The sequence below is a fragment of the Callospermophilus lateralis genome, chromosome 2 (assembly GCF_048772815.1).
Source record: "Callospermophilus lateralis isolate mCalLat2 chromosome 2, mCalLat2.hap1, whole genome shotgun sequence".
Lineage (NCBI taxonomy): Eukaryota > Metazoa > Chordata > Mammalia > Rodentia > Sciuridae > Callospermophilus > Callospermophilus lateralis.
Window position 1 is genome coordinate 43,320,626 of NC_135306.1, and position 15,686 is coordinate 43,336,311.

At 40.5% G+C, this 15,686-nt stretch overlaps 1 protein-coding gene across 2 annotated transcripts in view; it reads right to left on the reverse strand.

Annotated features, from left to right (window-relative positions):
* Tek (TEK receptor tyrosine kinase) overlaps window positions 1-15,686 on the reverse strand; it is a 110,943-nt gene that overhangs the window by 53,059 nt on the left and 42,198 nt on the right. For both annotated transcript variants that reach the window (XM_076845930.2, XM_076845929.2), the window contains exons 2-6: window positions 14,996-15,307; window positions 6,730-6,840; window positions 6,199-6,351; window positions 1,747-1,878; window positions 1,134-1,274 (exon numbers count right to left, since the gene is read on the reverse strand). In XM_076845930.2, coding sequence (XP_076702045.1) covers window positions 1,134-1,274; window positions 1,747-1,878; window positions 6,199-6,351; window positions 6,730-6,840; window positions 14,996-15,307 — 849 coding nt within the window. The remainder of the gene's footprint in view (window positions 1-1,133; window positions 1,275-1,746; window positions 1,879-6,198; window positions 6,352-6,729; window positions 6,841-14,995; window positions 15,308-15,686) is intronic.

Consider the following 15,686-nt stretch of genomic DNA (forward strand, 5'->3'; position numbering starts at 1 on the left):
CTCAGTTAATCCCTATCAGTGGATTAACACACTAATTAGGTTAAAATTCTCATCACCCTACCATTTCACCTCTAAACTTTCTTGCATTGTCTCACACATGAGCGTTTGAAGAACACTTCATATCTAAACCATAACACATGTGATCCAGTAATCTTACTTTCTCGGAATGAAATTGATATCTCAAAAAGGTATGTGCTCTCCCATATTCCTTATAGCATTACACACACACACACACACACACACACACACACACAGGAGGAATATTCATCCCTAAAAATGGTAGGAGATCCTGTTATTTTTGAAAACATGGTTAAATCTGGAAGATATGATGTAAATGAAATAAGCCAGGCACAGCAGGGCAGAGACTACATGATCTCTCATAAGTGGAATCTAAAAAAGTCAAACTCATAGAAGCAAAGTCCAATAGTGGATACCATCAACTGGGGGTGGGAGAGGGCAGGATGTTGGTCAAATGGTGTAAAGTTTGTTTTGCAGGATGAATAGTTCTGAAGATGTACAGCATAGTAGCTGCAGTTAATAAACACTATATTGTGCATTTGAGATTTTCTAAGAGAATAGGTCTTAAATATTGTCATCACAGACACAAAAAGATAATTATGTGAGGGAACAGAGATGTTAGTTAACTTGATAACTGTAATCACCAAATGCTTGAATAAGGTCCATTGATGATAAGATCATAACTTTTTCATTTTTGAACCTTGGTTTGGATCTGACCCCCAAACTGATTTTTGTGGTTCACTGATATACAACAAACACACACATCTTCCAAGATCTTCTTATTCAAAGAGTGATCTAAAATTCAACAGAAATAGAAGCATCTGGGAGCTTGTTAGAATGCAGAACCTCAGGCCCCATTCCAAACCTATCAAATCACAACCTGTGTTTTAATACAATCTCCAGGTGATGTGTCTGAGATACACTATGACATGCACAGTCTCGTTATGAAAGCATCATTTCTCTTGAATGAAAACATCTGTGATTTAAAACCCTGTATCCCAGCAACAGATGGTTGACTGTGCTGTCCAGGTGGGTCCTACTTTGATTCCCAGCAAAATGCATCTCCTTTGCACACCAGTTAGAATGCTACCATCAAGGGAGTGACCGGTGCATACCTTCATCGCACTGCAGACCCTTCCAGCCTGTGGCACAGGAACAGCCATAAGGGTCTGGGAGACAGAACACATAGGACTTGCATCCCTCTGGTCCACTACACCTTTCTTGACAAGTTCTGCCGAATGTGTGTAGTTCACAAGCTTTGGGGGAAAAAAAAAAAAGCTGATTGAGAGTCCAATTACAACTACTTGAAATGAAGGATTTTTTTTAAAGGAATCTCTCAGACAGGTGAACAGAAAAGGTGGTCTGATCTCAGCCAAGCCTTGAGCAGGATGAGCACACATTTATGGCCCATTTTACACAGAAGCATACAGCCTCACAGACAGGATATCAAGGCTGCCACTCGGTTTCACAGGTTATACACTGCACAAACCAAGGTGATAACATTCACATTATAGGCATCATGGATTTGTGTATTCGTTATAGCTTTAGAGTGGCCGGTGATAAAGCATCTTTTGGAAAGGGTATCATTTTCTAATTCTTGCAAAGGCAGCACATAGACTAATAGAAGCCACTTAGCGTCCAGTCTTGATGCCCAGATTTAGAATTCTAGATCCAATTAGTGATTGCTTTTTAAATCCACAGCTTACTCACCAAGGACTCTCTACTTACCCTTCTCACATGTCCTTCCCATAAATCCAGGAGGGCAGATGCATTCCCCAGTATCTTCGTGGCAGACACCATTGTTCACACAAGCGGTACAGACGTGCTGACATTCAGGTCCCCACTTCTGAGCTTTGCATCCTTTTTTTATGAGAAACAAGGTGGTGGTGAGCAAAGTACAATCACTCAACAAACATTTACTGAGCACCCATTATGTGCCAATCATTTTAGTGGACATGGGTAAGTGAAGATAAAATAGCCTCTGCTCCTCACCCTAATAGTCTAACATAGGAGATATATCTAAACAGTAACTAATGATAGAAACAAAGACAAGAAATACTAACTCTTATCTTGCAGGTACAAGAGAGCAAAAATGAAAGCTTCCCAGAGGACATGGGATAGGAGTGGAATTTGTAGGACCACCTTAGCAGCAAAAAGCACGGGGCTGGAAAACTTGTGGCAGGCAAAGGCAAGGCATGGGCAAAGAGTCTGGCATGTTCAGGGAGCTGCAGGTGCCATTGGACACTGTAGCCTTAATTTTTAAAGTGTAATCCCTGACAGGCAGCATCTCCGTCACCAGGGAATCTCATAGAAATGCAAACCTCAGACAGATCCTCTACCCACAACTTACTAAATGAGAAACTCTGGTGTCTGCCTAAAAGTCTATGCCTAACGAGCCTTCGCAGTGTTCCTCACGTACGCAAGAGTTTGAGAACCACTGGTCTTGAGTACATGAAGGAGGGATAAGGCTAAAAAGGAAGGAGTGGCTTAGAGCATCCACCCCTTTGTGAGCTGGGAAGTATACAGCAAACAAGTGAAACAAGACACAAGCCAACAGCACAAGGATGGGGAATTCAAGAATCATCTTTCCTGATTATTTCCCTCCAATAGTTGGATATTTTAAGTTGTTCGTGAGGTCTGAGGATACCTTCTTATATAAGAAACACCCAGCAGGTCTGGATTGATGCTTTGTGGTCAGGAATTTGGTTTCATTTCTCATTTAGAAGGAATTAGTCTTTGTCCCTGAATGTTAATCTCACAGAGGTGAGCTTGGACCTGTGCCTATAGTGGATGCAACCTGACCATCTCTTATGGCAAGGATGCCTGGCTATCGGTATTCTAAAATAATCAGGAGAGATTATTCTCTCCTGTCAACAGAGACCATTTCTTACAGCCTTCCACATAATAAAGCCACAAATTGTGGAAAATCCAATATTTATATTCCTTAATAAAGAGAGGAAGGGTCTGTACAATTAATGATTTCTCAAGAGCCAGACCACAGGCTGTTTAAAATGATGGCAGACAGTGTAGATGAAACTGTCCTCCAGCCCTGTGCCTACCCATGGAGCTAACCCAGACTCACTCCTGATCCCAGAAAGGAGGAAAAAAATAATTTCAGGGGACAATAGGGTGATCTCTTAGGGATGGAGAAGTCAGGACTTTGTTGATAACCAACAAGTATGCAATTAGGCATCTGTGATTTTCTTCAAAACCTTGTGATTCTGTATTTTAATATTCCTGGCACAAAGGAAAAAAACTACTGTGAAAATTTTTTTGTCAGGGAGAAAATTTATACTGAAAAGAAATGCAATAAATGTAACCAATGTTATTTTTAAAAATATTTATTTTTGTAGTTGTAGTTGGACACAATAACTATTTATTTATATGTGGTGCTGAAGATCGAACTCAGGACCTTGCATGTGCGAGGGGAGTGCTCTACCCCTGAGCCATAACCCCAGCCCCACCAATGTTATTTTTAATACAAAATCTTTTAAGCTCCTAGGCTACAGTTCATCCCAGAAAGATACTCTCCAGCTATATGAGGGGAACCAAAGCCTTCAGCTTCCCTCATTTCTTACTAATATCAAAGAAATCATACTGGGGGAAATATTCTCAAATAGGATGATTTTGGCCCAATTCAAACTTCCTTAGATTGATTTCAGATATTAGCAGTGCTTCTTAAACAGTTTCATTAAAATTCCTTGACAGTATGAGGGGGAGAGAACACACACTCCAGGCAATCAGGACATCAAAAATGTGTTTTAAGTCTTTTGCTTTATCTTGAAAATTCAGGTGGGTTTCAAGTTTTCATCTACACTAAATTTTATTTGTTCTCACATTAAAAAAAAACAAAAAACCAACAACTTAAGCTCATCCCACTGTGATGTTGTAACATACTAAAAAATACTTAACTGGTCTCTGCCCCTGGTTCCCAGCACACAGCTCCTAAAATCCTTGGAATCTCCAAAGTAATGACTTCCCTGTGTATGCTAATGAGGTGAGTGGCAGCCAGGAAGCCCTAAACAGCTTCAGAACAGGAGCTGACCACCAGAAAGACCAAAGCATGATGTAAGAGTTGGGACACTCAGTACCACCCCGCCCACCCGCAATCTTCAGAAAGGGGGTAAGGGCTGTAGGCACAAGTCCAAGTTCATCAGTGTGAGATCAACATTCAGGCACAAAGGCACCAATGGCCAGTGATTCAAATAATCACACCTGCCTAAGGGAGCCTCTATGAGATCCAAAAGGACAGGGTTCAGAGAGCTTCACATTGAAAGGTTCCTAGAGGGTATCTGTGCCCTATGTATCTCTTCCTCGCAGTTGCTCATTTGTTTCCTTTGTAATATTCTCAATAATAAACTGGTAAATGTGAACATTTCTCTGAGCTGTCCTAGCAAATTAATCAAACTTGAGGAAGGAATCTTGAGAAACTTTGATTTACAGCCAGCCAGTCAGAAGCACAAGCCATAACCTGCGGCTGGCAGTTGGCATTTCAGATGAGAGCAGTTTCATGGAACTCAGCCCTTAGCAGGTGGGATCTGATGCCACCTCCAGGTAGACAGAGTCAGAACTGAGTTAAATTGTATGATACCCAGCTGAGGTTCACTGGAGAATTGCTTGGCATAGGGGTTTAGTGAGAACAGAGAATAGGAAAACCCTTCCAATGTTTTCACTGCCAAACAACCATGTATCAATCTGAAGTTTCTAATGTTCCTAGACAAGGATCCCCATTTAGCCTAGACTCTTAAGTTCTTCCGGAACATGGGAGTGAATCAGACTAAAAACTATCTAAATGTAGTGAATGAAAAATCATTTATTTGCCATTCACATTTGTTTATCTAATTCCATATGTAATTCTGACTGGTAATTACCCAAGAGACAGGGATTTATATTGTACTCTTCTCAACACTAATACAATGCTTGGTCTAGAGTTATGATCAATTGTACTGAATGAATTAATTTATTGAATGAATTAACTTATTTATTAAGTTGTGTTATCTTCATGAATCATAGATAGTATTCGGAAGAATGACAGCAGTTCATGTACTTCGACCCGAAGACCTGAATATTTAATATCACAACTAACCTAATTTTTTCCTAAGAGCAGGGAAAAAATCCAGGACAAATCTTTTGCTTTCTGTAGATAAATTTCATGTAAAAATTGCTAATGGAAAGTCCCACTTCAATAGTTATAACAGGTAAAAAATGTTTTCACTAGCTGAGTGTGGTGGTATACACTTCTGTAATTCCAGTTAATTGAAAGGCTAAGGCAGAAGGATCTCAGGTTCAAGACCAGCCTTGGCTACTGAGACCCTGTCTTAAAATAAAAAATATAAATAACTGAGAATATAGCTCAATGGTAAAGCATTCCTGCTTCAATCGAAGGAAGGAAGGAAGGAAAGAAAGAAAGAGAGAAGGAAAGAAAAGATATTTGAGAGTTAAATGACCTGAAAAATGTGGGATTTTTAGAAAACAATGTTTAACTAGAGGTTAACCTAGTTCACCCCACCCCATAGCAGACACTTTTCAAGGAGATTATCCTGCTCACTGCAACCCCCTTTTAATAGGAATGATTCTGCTATTCAAGCATGAGCCCCTGGTGTCTATAGCATGTGGCTCCTCTCTTGCCCATAACCCCTTAATCTAGGCTGATAGAAATCAGATATATGTTAGGATGATCCCATCTTTTCTCCTGGGAATTCAAGATCTGAAAGGAAAGAACATTGTGGGAGCTAAGGTACAGTAATGGCAGCATCCTAGAGAGAAAGCACTCCCCATTCCCCCACCGCTGAGCTTCCATCTTTCCTGGAACTTGCTTGTTGGTATTTTTTTCATCAGTTCTCTCAGAGTCTTTGTTGTCTTTCCAACCAATCCCTGTTTTTTTATTAAGTAACAAGAGTATGTTTCCTCCCTTAAAACTGAAAGTCCTGCCGGGTGCAGTGGCACATGCCTGTAATCCCAGTGGCTCAGGAGGTTGAGACAGGAAGAGCGCAAGTTCAAAGCTAGCCTTAGCAATGGTGAGGCGCTAAACAACTCAGAGAGACCCTGCCTCTAAATCAAATATAGAATAGAGATGGGGATGTGGCTCAGTAGTTCAATCCCTGATACAAAAAATAAAATAAAATAACTGAAAGCCCTAACACTACACCATCACAGAGGGGTGGCCTTACAATCACTTACTCCGAACTATCAGCCTGGTGAAGGCCGATGTGAAGAGGTTTCCTCCTATGTACCTGGCGGAGTACACTCCAGCATCCTGGGGCTCAGCACGATGCAGGTTCACTTCTAAAATATCAGGTACTTCGTGCCGAGGCACAGAGTGGATAAAGGAACCTGATGAGAGAGAAAAGCAGGAACAATAGGTTGTACTCAAACACTCCTATTTCCTCATCTGTCCTTGCAATCAAACCATCTCACATTTTACATGGATGAATTTGGGCCTTATAATATGATGATGGTCTTTTATTATGTAGAATGTCATGCACATTCATGAGTGTACAGTGTGCATTTGAAACCCCCCCCCCCTTTACTTAAGTAGCCAGAGAACCTAAGAAGGCTTCTATCAGCCAGAATTGAATAAACTTGCATCATCGTAGCTTTACAGCAAACATCTGCCCCTGAAAACCACAACAGGATAATGATCCAGTACATCATCTATGTTATCTGATGCCCCGCACCCTGGTGCTGGAAGGAAGTGAAACATGTACTCACCATTTTTGTAAATCACTGCATCTTCTTCCTTAATTAACACCTTTCTGAAAGATATAGTCACATTATCTCCCCTGTCCACAGTCATAGTCAACGTAGCTGGTAGGAAGGAAGCTTTTGAAAGAGACGACAAATACCAAAAATGAGGTCACACATTTTCCCCAAGGAACAGCGGAACACCAAATTTCAAAAGATGAGACCTGGCATTTGCTAGGAGTCAGCTGGTTTTTATGATATGAAAAACAATGATGGCTACTAGATTTCCATCTTTCTTAAGATTTGTATCTTTTTGAAAATTCTGACAAAAGAAATGGTCATTTTTTCTGTAAAAATAAAGGTATATACACACGATATATACCTTTATACATATAGATAATTTTCCTATGCAATTGATTGGAGAGGCAAGAACTGTTAACATCTAATACCCACCGAAGTCCTGACATTAACTATAAACTATATACTAATCATAAATCTGCCATTCTCCTCCAATTCCTACTGAGTTTCCTCAAAGTGAAAAGAACATGAATAGAACATGAATTTCCTCAAAATGAAATGAGAACATCTGCCAAATGGCTTTTCCCTTGGTCCTTGTGTATGGTGGTAGTTGCTTCTCAAACTAATTCTAATTTCTTTAGAATGCTCCAAGCATTTCCCAAATGGAATGAGCACAATGCTGGACTAATGAAATATTGAACAGTAAAGGATGAAACCTAATATCTTATTTTTCTATCCTTTAATTATATACGTGTGAACTGACATAGTTATGGAACTGGACAGTACTGGGGGGAAATGGAACATTATTCTATCTTTGACTTATAAATTCAGAGTCAATTCATTGAAAACTTCTGTCACCATGCCAACATTGGAATACAATATTGCCTGAGACCTCTGGGTTATTGGAAAAGATGGTGAATATAATCTTCTCACATTCTCCCAGCTGCAAGAGTTTCTGAATTCCTTTAATTTATACCATAATCTGCAGAGAACCACACTCAGTGGAATGAGGAACGATTAACTTTAGACTTATAAAATGTAAAATATAAGGATTACCACTAAAAGAAGGGAAACAGTACATATAATTTTATTAAACATGGAGGGCAAGAGAGAATGTAAGTAAACAAAGGAATAAAATGAAAATACATAAAGCCAAAGAAAATCATGGTGGAGAAAAGACAGAAAAAAGATGGCAGAAGACATGTAAAATACATGGTTTGAAAAACTGAACAACTCAGAATGAATTAAAATAAATATGTAACCATGTACTATTTTCATGAGCTATACATTAAACATAAAGACAACTCAGGTTGAGAATAAGGGATAGAAAAATATGTACTGAACTAACTAAAAGAAGCTAAACTTTGCAACATTAATATAAAAAAAATTTCTAAGGCCAAAATTTTTAGGGATAAAGATGGCCTTTACATGAAAAAAAAAAGCAACAATCCACCATTCTAATAAGTCTCATTACAAGATGTCATTCTCATATCTTGTTCAGGAAGATACAATAATCCTGAAATTGTACACATACATAACAATACAGCTTCAAAACTCATGAAACAAAAACTATTAAAGGAAGAAACTACAGGCACACTGGAAACTTTCAGAAACTGGTCAAATGGAAAAATCACTATGCAAAAATATAGAAGATTTGAAAAACACCATTAAAATGTGTTGAATATTCATGGGATCCTTACCCAGCTATCTCAATACATGTTATTTATAAGTGTTTTACCTCCCTATTAAGCACAAAGCACATCTCCATGAATACCAAATTCCGTGACCAGAATGCTCCTAAATTAGAAGTCAACAGCAAAAGAACAAAACACCCCAAGGTATGAATTCAAGAGTTTCAGCCAAGGACCAAAATTTGAAGAATAGAGGGACTCCTGCTGAGGACCTTGTGCTTACTCAGCCAGTCATTGTGCCTTAGTTCTTGTTTCATCTGTGGCTTTCTGAAGGGGGCTTGAGAGAGACTGATTAAGAGCTGGACGCACCTCTGGTTTAGATAGTAATCCTGTGAGGGCAGAAGATGCCTCTGAACCATGCTCAGAAGGACTTGGTTTCTCTCTTATTGTCCTTGGCTGTGGGCTGACTCTGCTAAGTTGGGCATAGCATACTGCCAGGACTTCTCTGGGAGGTCAGGTATGTAAACATCTTTAATGCAGATGACAACCTGGGGCAAACCCAGAGGAAGCATAGAGTAGCCCTCCCATAGTATTGAGATGCAAGTCCTGGGTTTGAATCTACCCTCTGCCACTTACCCATTCTTGAGTCTCTTCACCTCTGCAAATCTCAGTTTTCTCATAATTTGGAAGTAGTGACATCTACTATAAAGGCTATTAAGAATATTACATGATTGTTGGGCATAGTGGTGCGTGCCTATAATCCCAGCATCTTGGGAGGATGAGGTAGGAAGATCACGAGTTCAAAACCAACCTCAGCAAAAGTGAGGCACTAACCAACTCAGTGAGACCCTGTCTCTAAATCAAATACAAAATAGGGTTGGGGATGTGACTCAGGTCGAGTACCCCTGAGTCCAATCCTCTGTACCCTCCTCCCCCCAAAAAAAAGAATATTAAATGATGGATGCCAAGCCCCTGAGGTGCTTATAGAATCCTTTCAACAAATAAACAGCAACAGTGCTGAGCTGGTATTTGTACTATGGATGTGAGTGGGAGCTTTCTTGATGGTGCTAAAATAAACTTGCTGCAGGGAAGGCAGCAGGGATCAGGGAAGGGGGAAACTGGCTTTATGGGGCTCCTTCTCACAGTGACTAAGTGCTTCATGAAGCCATTCTAACACATGAAATTCTGCTCTCTGCAAAAGACTTCTGGGCTCCTGAGAGAGTTTCTCCCCCCAGCCATTCCATGCCATTTTTCCTTCCTATGTGGTTTGTTTATATTTTCTGGCCCTTTGTGTAAAGGTTATTTAGTTGACCGTGGGACTTCTCACTCAGCATTGTATTGAGATTCTCCAGTAGGCTCAACTCCAATGTTGTTCTCCCCCCTACTCTGTGGCCCTTTTTTAATTTCAGACTTTGTACCTTTTAAGTACCCTGCTTTCACACCAGCGCTCTGTTGCTGTCTAGTCCCTTGCCTCCTACATTCATGTGTCCAGGCTGACTGTCCTTTGCTGGGTACTAATGAGGAAGGGCTAACTTTCATGTTCTACTTTGAGCTTCCTGATGCATAGGAGCCTGGCTTGGGTTTGGTACACATATTGAGGTTGTGTGACTTTGGAGATCTTAAAAATAGTAGTGCCTACCATGTACTAGGTACTGTGTCCTAAGTCCTTTAAGCAAACTAAATCTTCATAATATCCCTATAAGATGGGTACCACCATTATGTTAATTTTACAAAAGAGGAAACTAAGCTACAGAGAGTTTAAGTAACCTGTTAAGGGCACATGAGAGCTCGGGAGACCAAGGATTTGAATCGGGGAAGCTGGCTCCAAGGGCTCTCATAGATTACATAACATGAGCACTCAGAAGGGTTTCAAGTCAAAGGGGGCTGGGGATATAGTTCAGTTGGTAGAGTGTTCATCTAGCATGCACAGGGCCCTGTGTTAACTCCCCTGTACCATAAAGGAAAACTGGAGGAAAAAGTACACAGTAGTCAGTTATAAACAAAGATGTTTCTCATGGATAAAAAATAATTGATCTAAATTTCAGCTGTTTCCTTTATATTTAATATTAGATAAATACAGATGGCAATAATGCAGTATTTCATCCACAATTATTTTGTCACAACAGCTTTATGAAAATAGCACATCCTCAATTTACTCATGTCAGAAACAGTTAAGGACAGCAAAGTCCCTTACCGAAGGCCTCCTAACTGAATAGGTGAAGAAGTTGAGACACAAACACAAGAGGTCCACACTCACTCCTTGGCACCAGCTCTGCAGGCCTGCACCCTTAGCTCTCATCACTCATGTCCAAGTGCTGAGTTTCCTTCCTTCTCTTCTGCTTCTTTCCCCCACACCTCACCAGATCCTACTCATTCATCGGTCTCCGTCTGGATGTCTCTGGGGGCTCAGGTCAGGTGGTTTAATGGTCACTCTCCAAATACCCTACCCTTCCCCCATCACAATCCTGCTCACAGCGAATTTCTCCTACCAGACTGTGTTCCAGGGGATGTAGAGGTAAGACCTATGGTGTTTTGAAAGGTAGCACAGTGATGGTTAGAGCCTGGCCTCAGGATTGGACCTGAGTTTGCCTTCCAGGTCCAGTGCTCACTAGTGAATTATTGAAATGTTGAGAGCCACAGCCGAAGGGGCCCCAGCAAACTTTCAGACTGCCAGCTGATGATTAGCTCACAGCAGCCCCAGCAACATCTAGCTGATTGGCTCCTCTGTGGTGATGCTCATTGGAGATGCTCATTGAGCTGTTTCCCCGCCCTTTCAGACTGCCAGCTGATGATTGGCTCACAGCAGCCCCAACAACATCTAGCTGATTGGCTCCTCTGTGGTGATGCTCATTGGGCTGTTTCCCTGCCCTTTCAGGCCACGGAGCTGCTCATTGGGGGACTTTTTTTTGGCTCCGCCCACATGACCCAGCCAATCGGCCTCAAGAGCAGGAGGATTGTGGGAGGTGGGGAGGCTTGTGGGTGGAGGAGAGGCTTGTGGGAAGCCGGTGGTGGCAGTTGGGCTCTGAGGGTTTTTCCTGAGGAGCTGTTTTGTTTGGCATGTGTGGTTCTAAAAATAAAGTTAGTTTCTTTTGACAAGTGGCTCCTGAATTGTGCCCAGCCAGACTGCGGCATTGAAACAATGATGAGCTTCATCTATTAATGAGTCTTAGTTGTGCTCCTCTGATTAGCATAAATGAGATGGCAACATATATAATGTTGCCAGGGGAAACATCAGGCCCAGAAAAAGTATTCAGGAAATTTAACATTGCATCTCCATTAACATTGCAGCACAAGACAGACTCAAGAATAGTTATAAGGTGGAAAAAAAAAGAATGAATTTAAAATGTCAGGTTTTCCCATCTCATAAAAGCAAACTAAATGCTTTTAATATGTTTATTTGTGCTATTTGGATACAGATGGTTCCCCTCCATCAAACTCACAAGTCATGTTTAGGTAGTTTGATGTTCTTAATGTAAAGCTATTTCTCAAATGAAAACAGGAAGAAAAAAAAATAAATCCTGTGTCTTTTCTAATGGATTATTCTAAAACAGTTCTTTGGATCAAAATTTATTTATAACTTCCTACCCCCAAATGAAATCACCTGTGAGGTTTGAACAAACTGCTGTTGATTGTTTTGGATGAGGCCATTGATAAAAATGATTTGGCTATTTGGGATGTGTGAGCCAACTTAAGCTGTGTTTTGGCACATCTCAGATGGATTTTCCACTTCCTCCCAGATGCACATGTCAGCAGAAGTGGGAATATACTGATGTTTATCCTCTCCTGCTGTGTCCCTGAGCAGGCATTTCTGAATTCCTAGGATGTTTTACTAGGGAATGAATAGTGGCATGAGGACAGTTGGGGAGGTTTTCTTGATTCACCATAATGGATCTCACTTACCCTGTGCCTTATCTCTCCTACTGGGTGGTCAATAAAAAAAAAAAAAAAAGCAGAACCAGTTCCCCAATCTGAGAGGCTGTTATTGCACCTACAGGAGAAAACATGCCATCTATTTTTCCATTTTGATTAAACCTCTGCAGTTATGTTAATATGTGATATTTAAAAATTCTACAATTGAGTAGGAAAATTAACAGTTCCACTAAATTATTACTCCAAGGCACCAAAATAAGAAATGTTGAACATGTTCTGTGAACCAGATAATGTTGGTATTTTTATTTGATTCTTAAATTTGCTTGTGGTAAAATCTTTATCTTCCACTCTTTTTCAAAAAAGGAAAAACTAGAACCCCAATTAAGTGATGTGCCTGAAGTCCTACTATTCAGTGCAGAGCTAGGATCAAACCCATGTCTGGCTGACTTCCACACTTCTACTCTGTGCCCTGGGTCATTTTGTAGGGTTGTAGAATTGTTTTCTTATTTTAAAAAAAGTGCTCAAAGTCAGACAGTTGTTATCATTGAGACCAATATACAAGGGTATAAATGTGAGGATTACAAATACAGGCTCTGAAATCATATCATTTACTCTATTCTATCAATGTATGCAAGGGAATTAACGTGTACACCACCTTATTTAAAACAGCAGAATTCTGTAGGTACTATAACTATTTCACAGATGGTGATAAATGAGACTAACAGAAGTTAAATGACTTGCTTAAGGAAACACAGTTGGTAAGTGGTAGAGAATTCAAATTCAGGTAAGTATAGGTCTAAAAGCCAATCTCTCTTCACTGTTGCTCACTATCCAAGCCTGCCTTGCCTTATCCTTTACCTGTGGTGATCTAGACTCTCAACTGGGAGAGATTATTGCAGTTGATTTTTAACTCCCAATGTGGATCAATACATTTTACTTTTTTATATATATTGTCAGGGGTAATCTTGGGAGAGCCTAAGAAGAACAGGGTGGCACTCCACACTTTACTTCCATGAAACCATAGAGTAAAAATCTCATATCATCTTCATTCAGGACATGGACACTCAGCAGAACATCACTCTTTACACAAGTCAAATCCAAAATGACATGTGAAAAATAATAGAGCTGACTTTCAGCTGTGATAGCTTTGGCACACCTCACATCCTTTGTTCAACCTCTCTTCCCTCACTGAGGGCTGCATTCCTGGGAATTTCTGTTGTATGCTTTTCCCACTTGCTCTGGTGTCACTTAAAGGTGAACATTTCAGTTTTGGTAAGAAAATCCTTTCCTTCATTTGTAATGAAGAGTGATGTTATCACTTTTGACCTTAAAAGGAGCTTATTGCCCTCAAATTTTTCACTTACCACCAAATTCAAAGAAATATTTTCAGGTGGACCCCAGATACTAGCTGACTAAACTCTTGCTACTCAAAATATGGTTTGTGGCAGAGCATTTTCTTATCACCCAGAACCTACTACCCAGAAGAGTCTCAGGACTCTTCCCTAATGACTGAGTCACAATCTGCATTTTAGCAAGACCCATAGTTGATCCAATAAATATGTTCAACACTGAGAAACATGGACCTAAAAATCCTGTAGATTCTTATATAAGAAACTAACAATGAGAAATGTGCATAGGTGTGTTACTTATCTGGGTCAGCTTAATAATAATAATAATAATAATAATAGTTATTGTTGTTGTTATTGTTATTATTATTATTATAAAACTAAATCTCCAAAGAGTTCACAATACCATTATTTTTTAAAATAAATTCTGAGCCTTTGTGTCTAGACAGTATTAATTTGGAAAGGACTTCTGTATTTTAGGTATCAGCAACCCAGAGAAGGTGTCTGGATGAGAGACTGGATCATTCCAAGGAGAGGGCATCACACACAGCTGGAATCCATGCTTGTTGCCATTTAAGTTTGCAATGCCCTCACTCTGAATCTAGGCTCAGCTCTTTGACTTGCTTTAGGAAATAAAATGAGGCATAATCATGGGTAATTCTGTGCCTACATTGTTCTCTTGCACTTCTATCATATTCATGAAATCATACCTAGGTTGGCCTGCTGCAAGATAATAGCCACATGGAACTGAGCCAAGTTGCCCCGGCCAAGGCCAGACTGAAAAGCCTGCAGCCAGCCAACACCATGTATTAAGAAAGCCCCACCAAGGCCAACAGAGTCACTCCTCAACCCAGCTGACACCTCACACTAAAATGTTCCATGTCATATGCCATTGTGATTACATTACACAACATCGTTGTGGCAATAGGTAACTGATACATCAAGTAACCAATTAAATTGAGCTACTTACTGATATTTCCATTTTGAAGATTTTATTTCTACATAATTTTCTCATGAAAATATTAACTTCTAGTATGAACATTTAGGAAAAAACAAAACAAAGTATCAAATGAAAACTTAATGAGAAATCTCAAAATAACCAATAATTTGGTAATGGTTTTTTTTTGCCATAATTTTCATATGAAGACATGACTATGTTACATGTATACAATAAATGTCATAAAGTGAACCTATGATATATTTCATACCATGAACTAGACACAATGTCTACCGAGGGAGTTGGGCTGGATGGTCTTTTATGTCTACTATTCTAGGTACCCGAGACAGCAATCTTAGGTCCCGAGACAACAAAAAGGTCCTTGAGCTCTACACTCAGACAGCTCATGCAGCCTCTGAGGGAGCAGCTGCCAAAACAAAAGGTATGTGCTCCCAGTGGACCTCACCTGTCCACATTTAGGGACATATTACCTTGTTGACGCATCTTCATGGTCCGTATCCTTATTGCCCGTCCTCGAACTCGCCCTTCACAGAAATAGGCGCCATTGATTTTACTAGCCTTTTCTCTCTTCCACACGACTTTTTTAGCCCATTCTCTGGTCACATCTTGGGTAACTTCCAGTGGATCTTGGTGCTGGTTCATTAAGGCTTCAAAGTCTCTCCCTATGGTGATGGGCTCATGGGGATGCCATCCAGAGGCGATGCAGGTGAGGGATGTTTCAGCATCAGATACAAGAGGTAGGGAATTAATCAAGATCAAGTCCATGGCACCTTCCACTGTTCCTAAAGGAAAAATGGAGAATAATGCATGCTGAAGGCCATTAACATGGCTCGAGGGGTGTGGGGAGCCATTCTCACACGTGACTGGGCAACTCCCGGATCGGGTCTGGGGCGCTCTGGCTAAACTGTGTGGGAGCTTTCCCGACCCTCTCCTGGTGCGAGAGCCTGTCTGTGTGGGGGTGTGACTGACCACTGACCCTGGGGCCAATCACTGACCCTGACCTTGGAGTGCTGCCCCCCTCAACCTTCATTGGATGGAATTCTCCCCTGAATTTCTTGTTCCCCAATAAAAAGCCACTCCCTGGCATTCTCTCTCTCTCTCTCTCTCTCTCTCTCTCTCTCTCTCTCTCTCTCTCCTGCTAGCCCCGAGTAATCCCTGCTG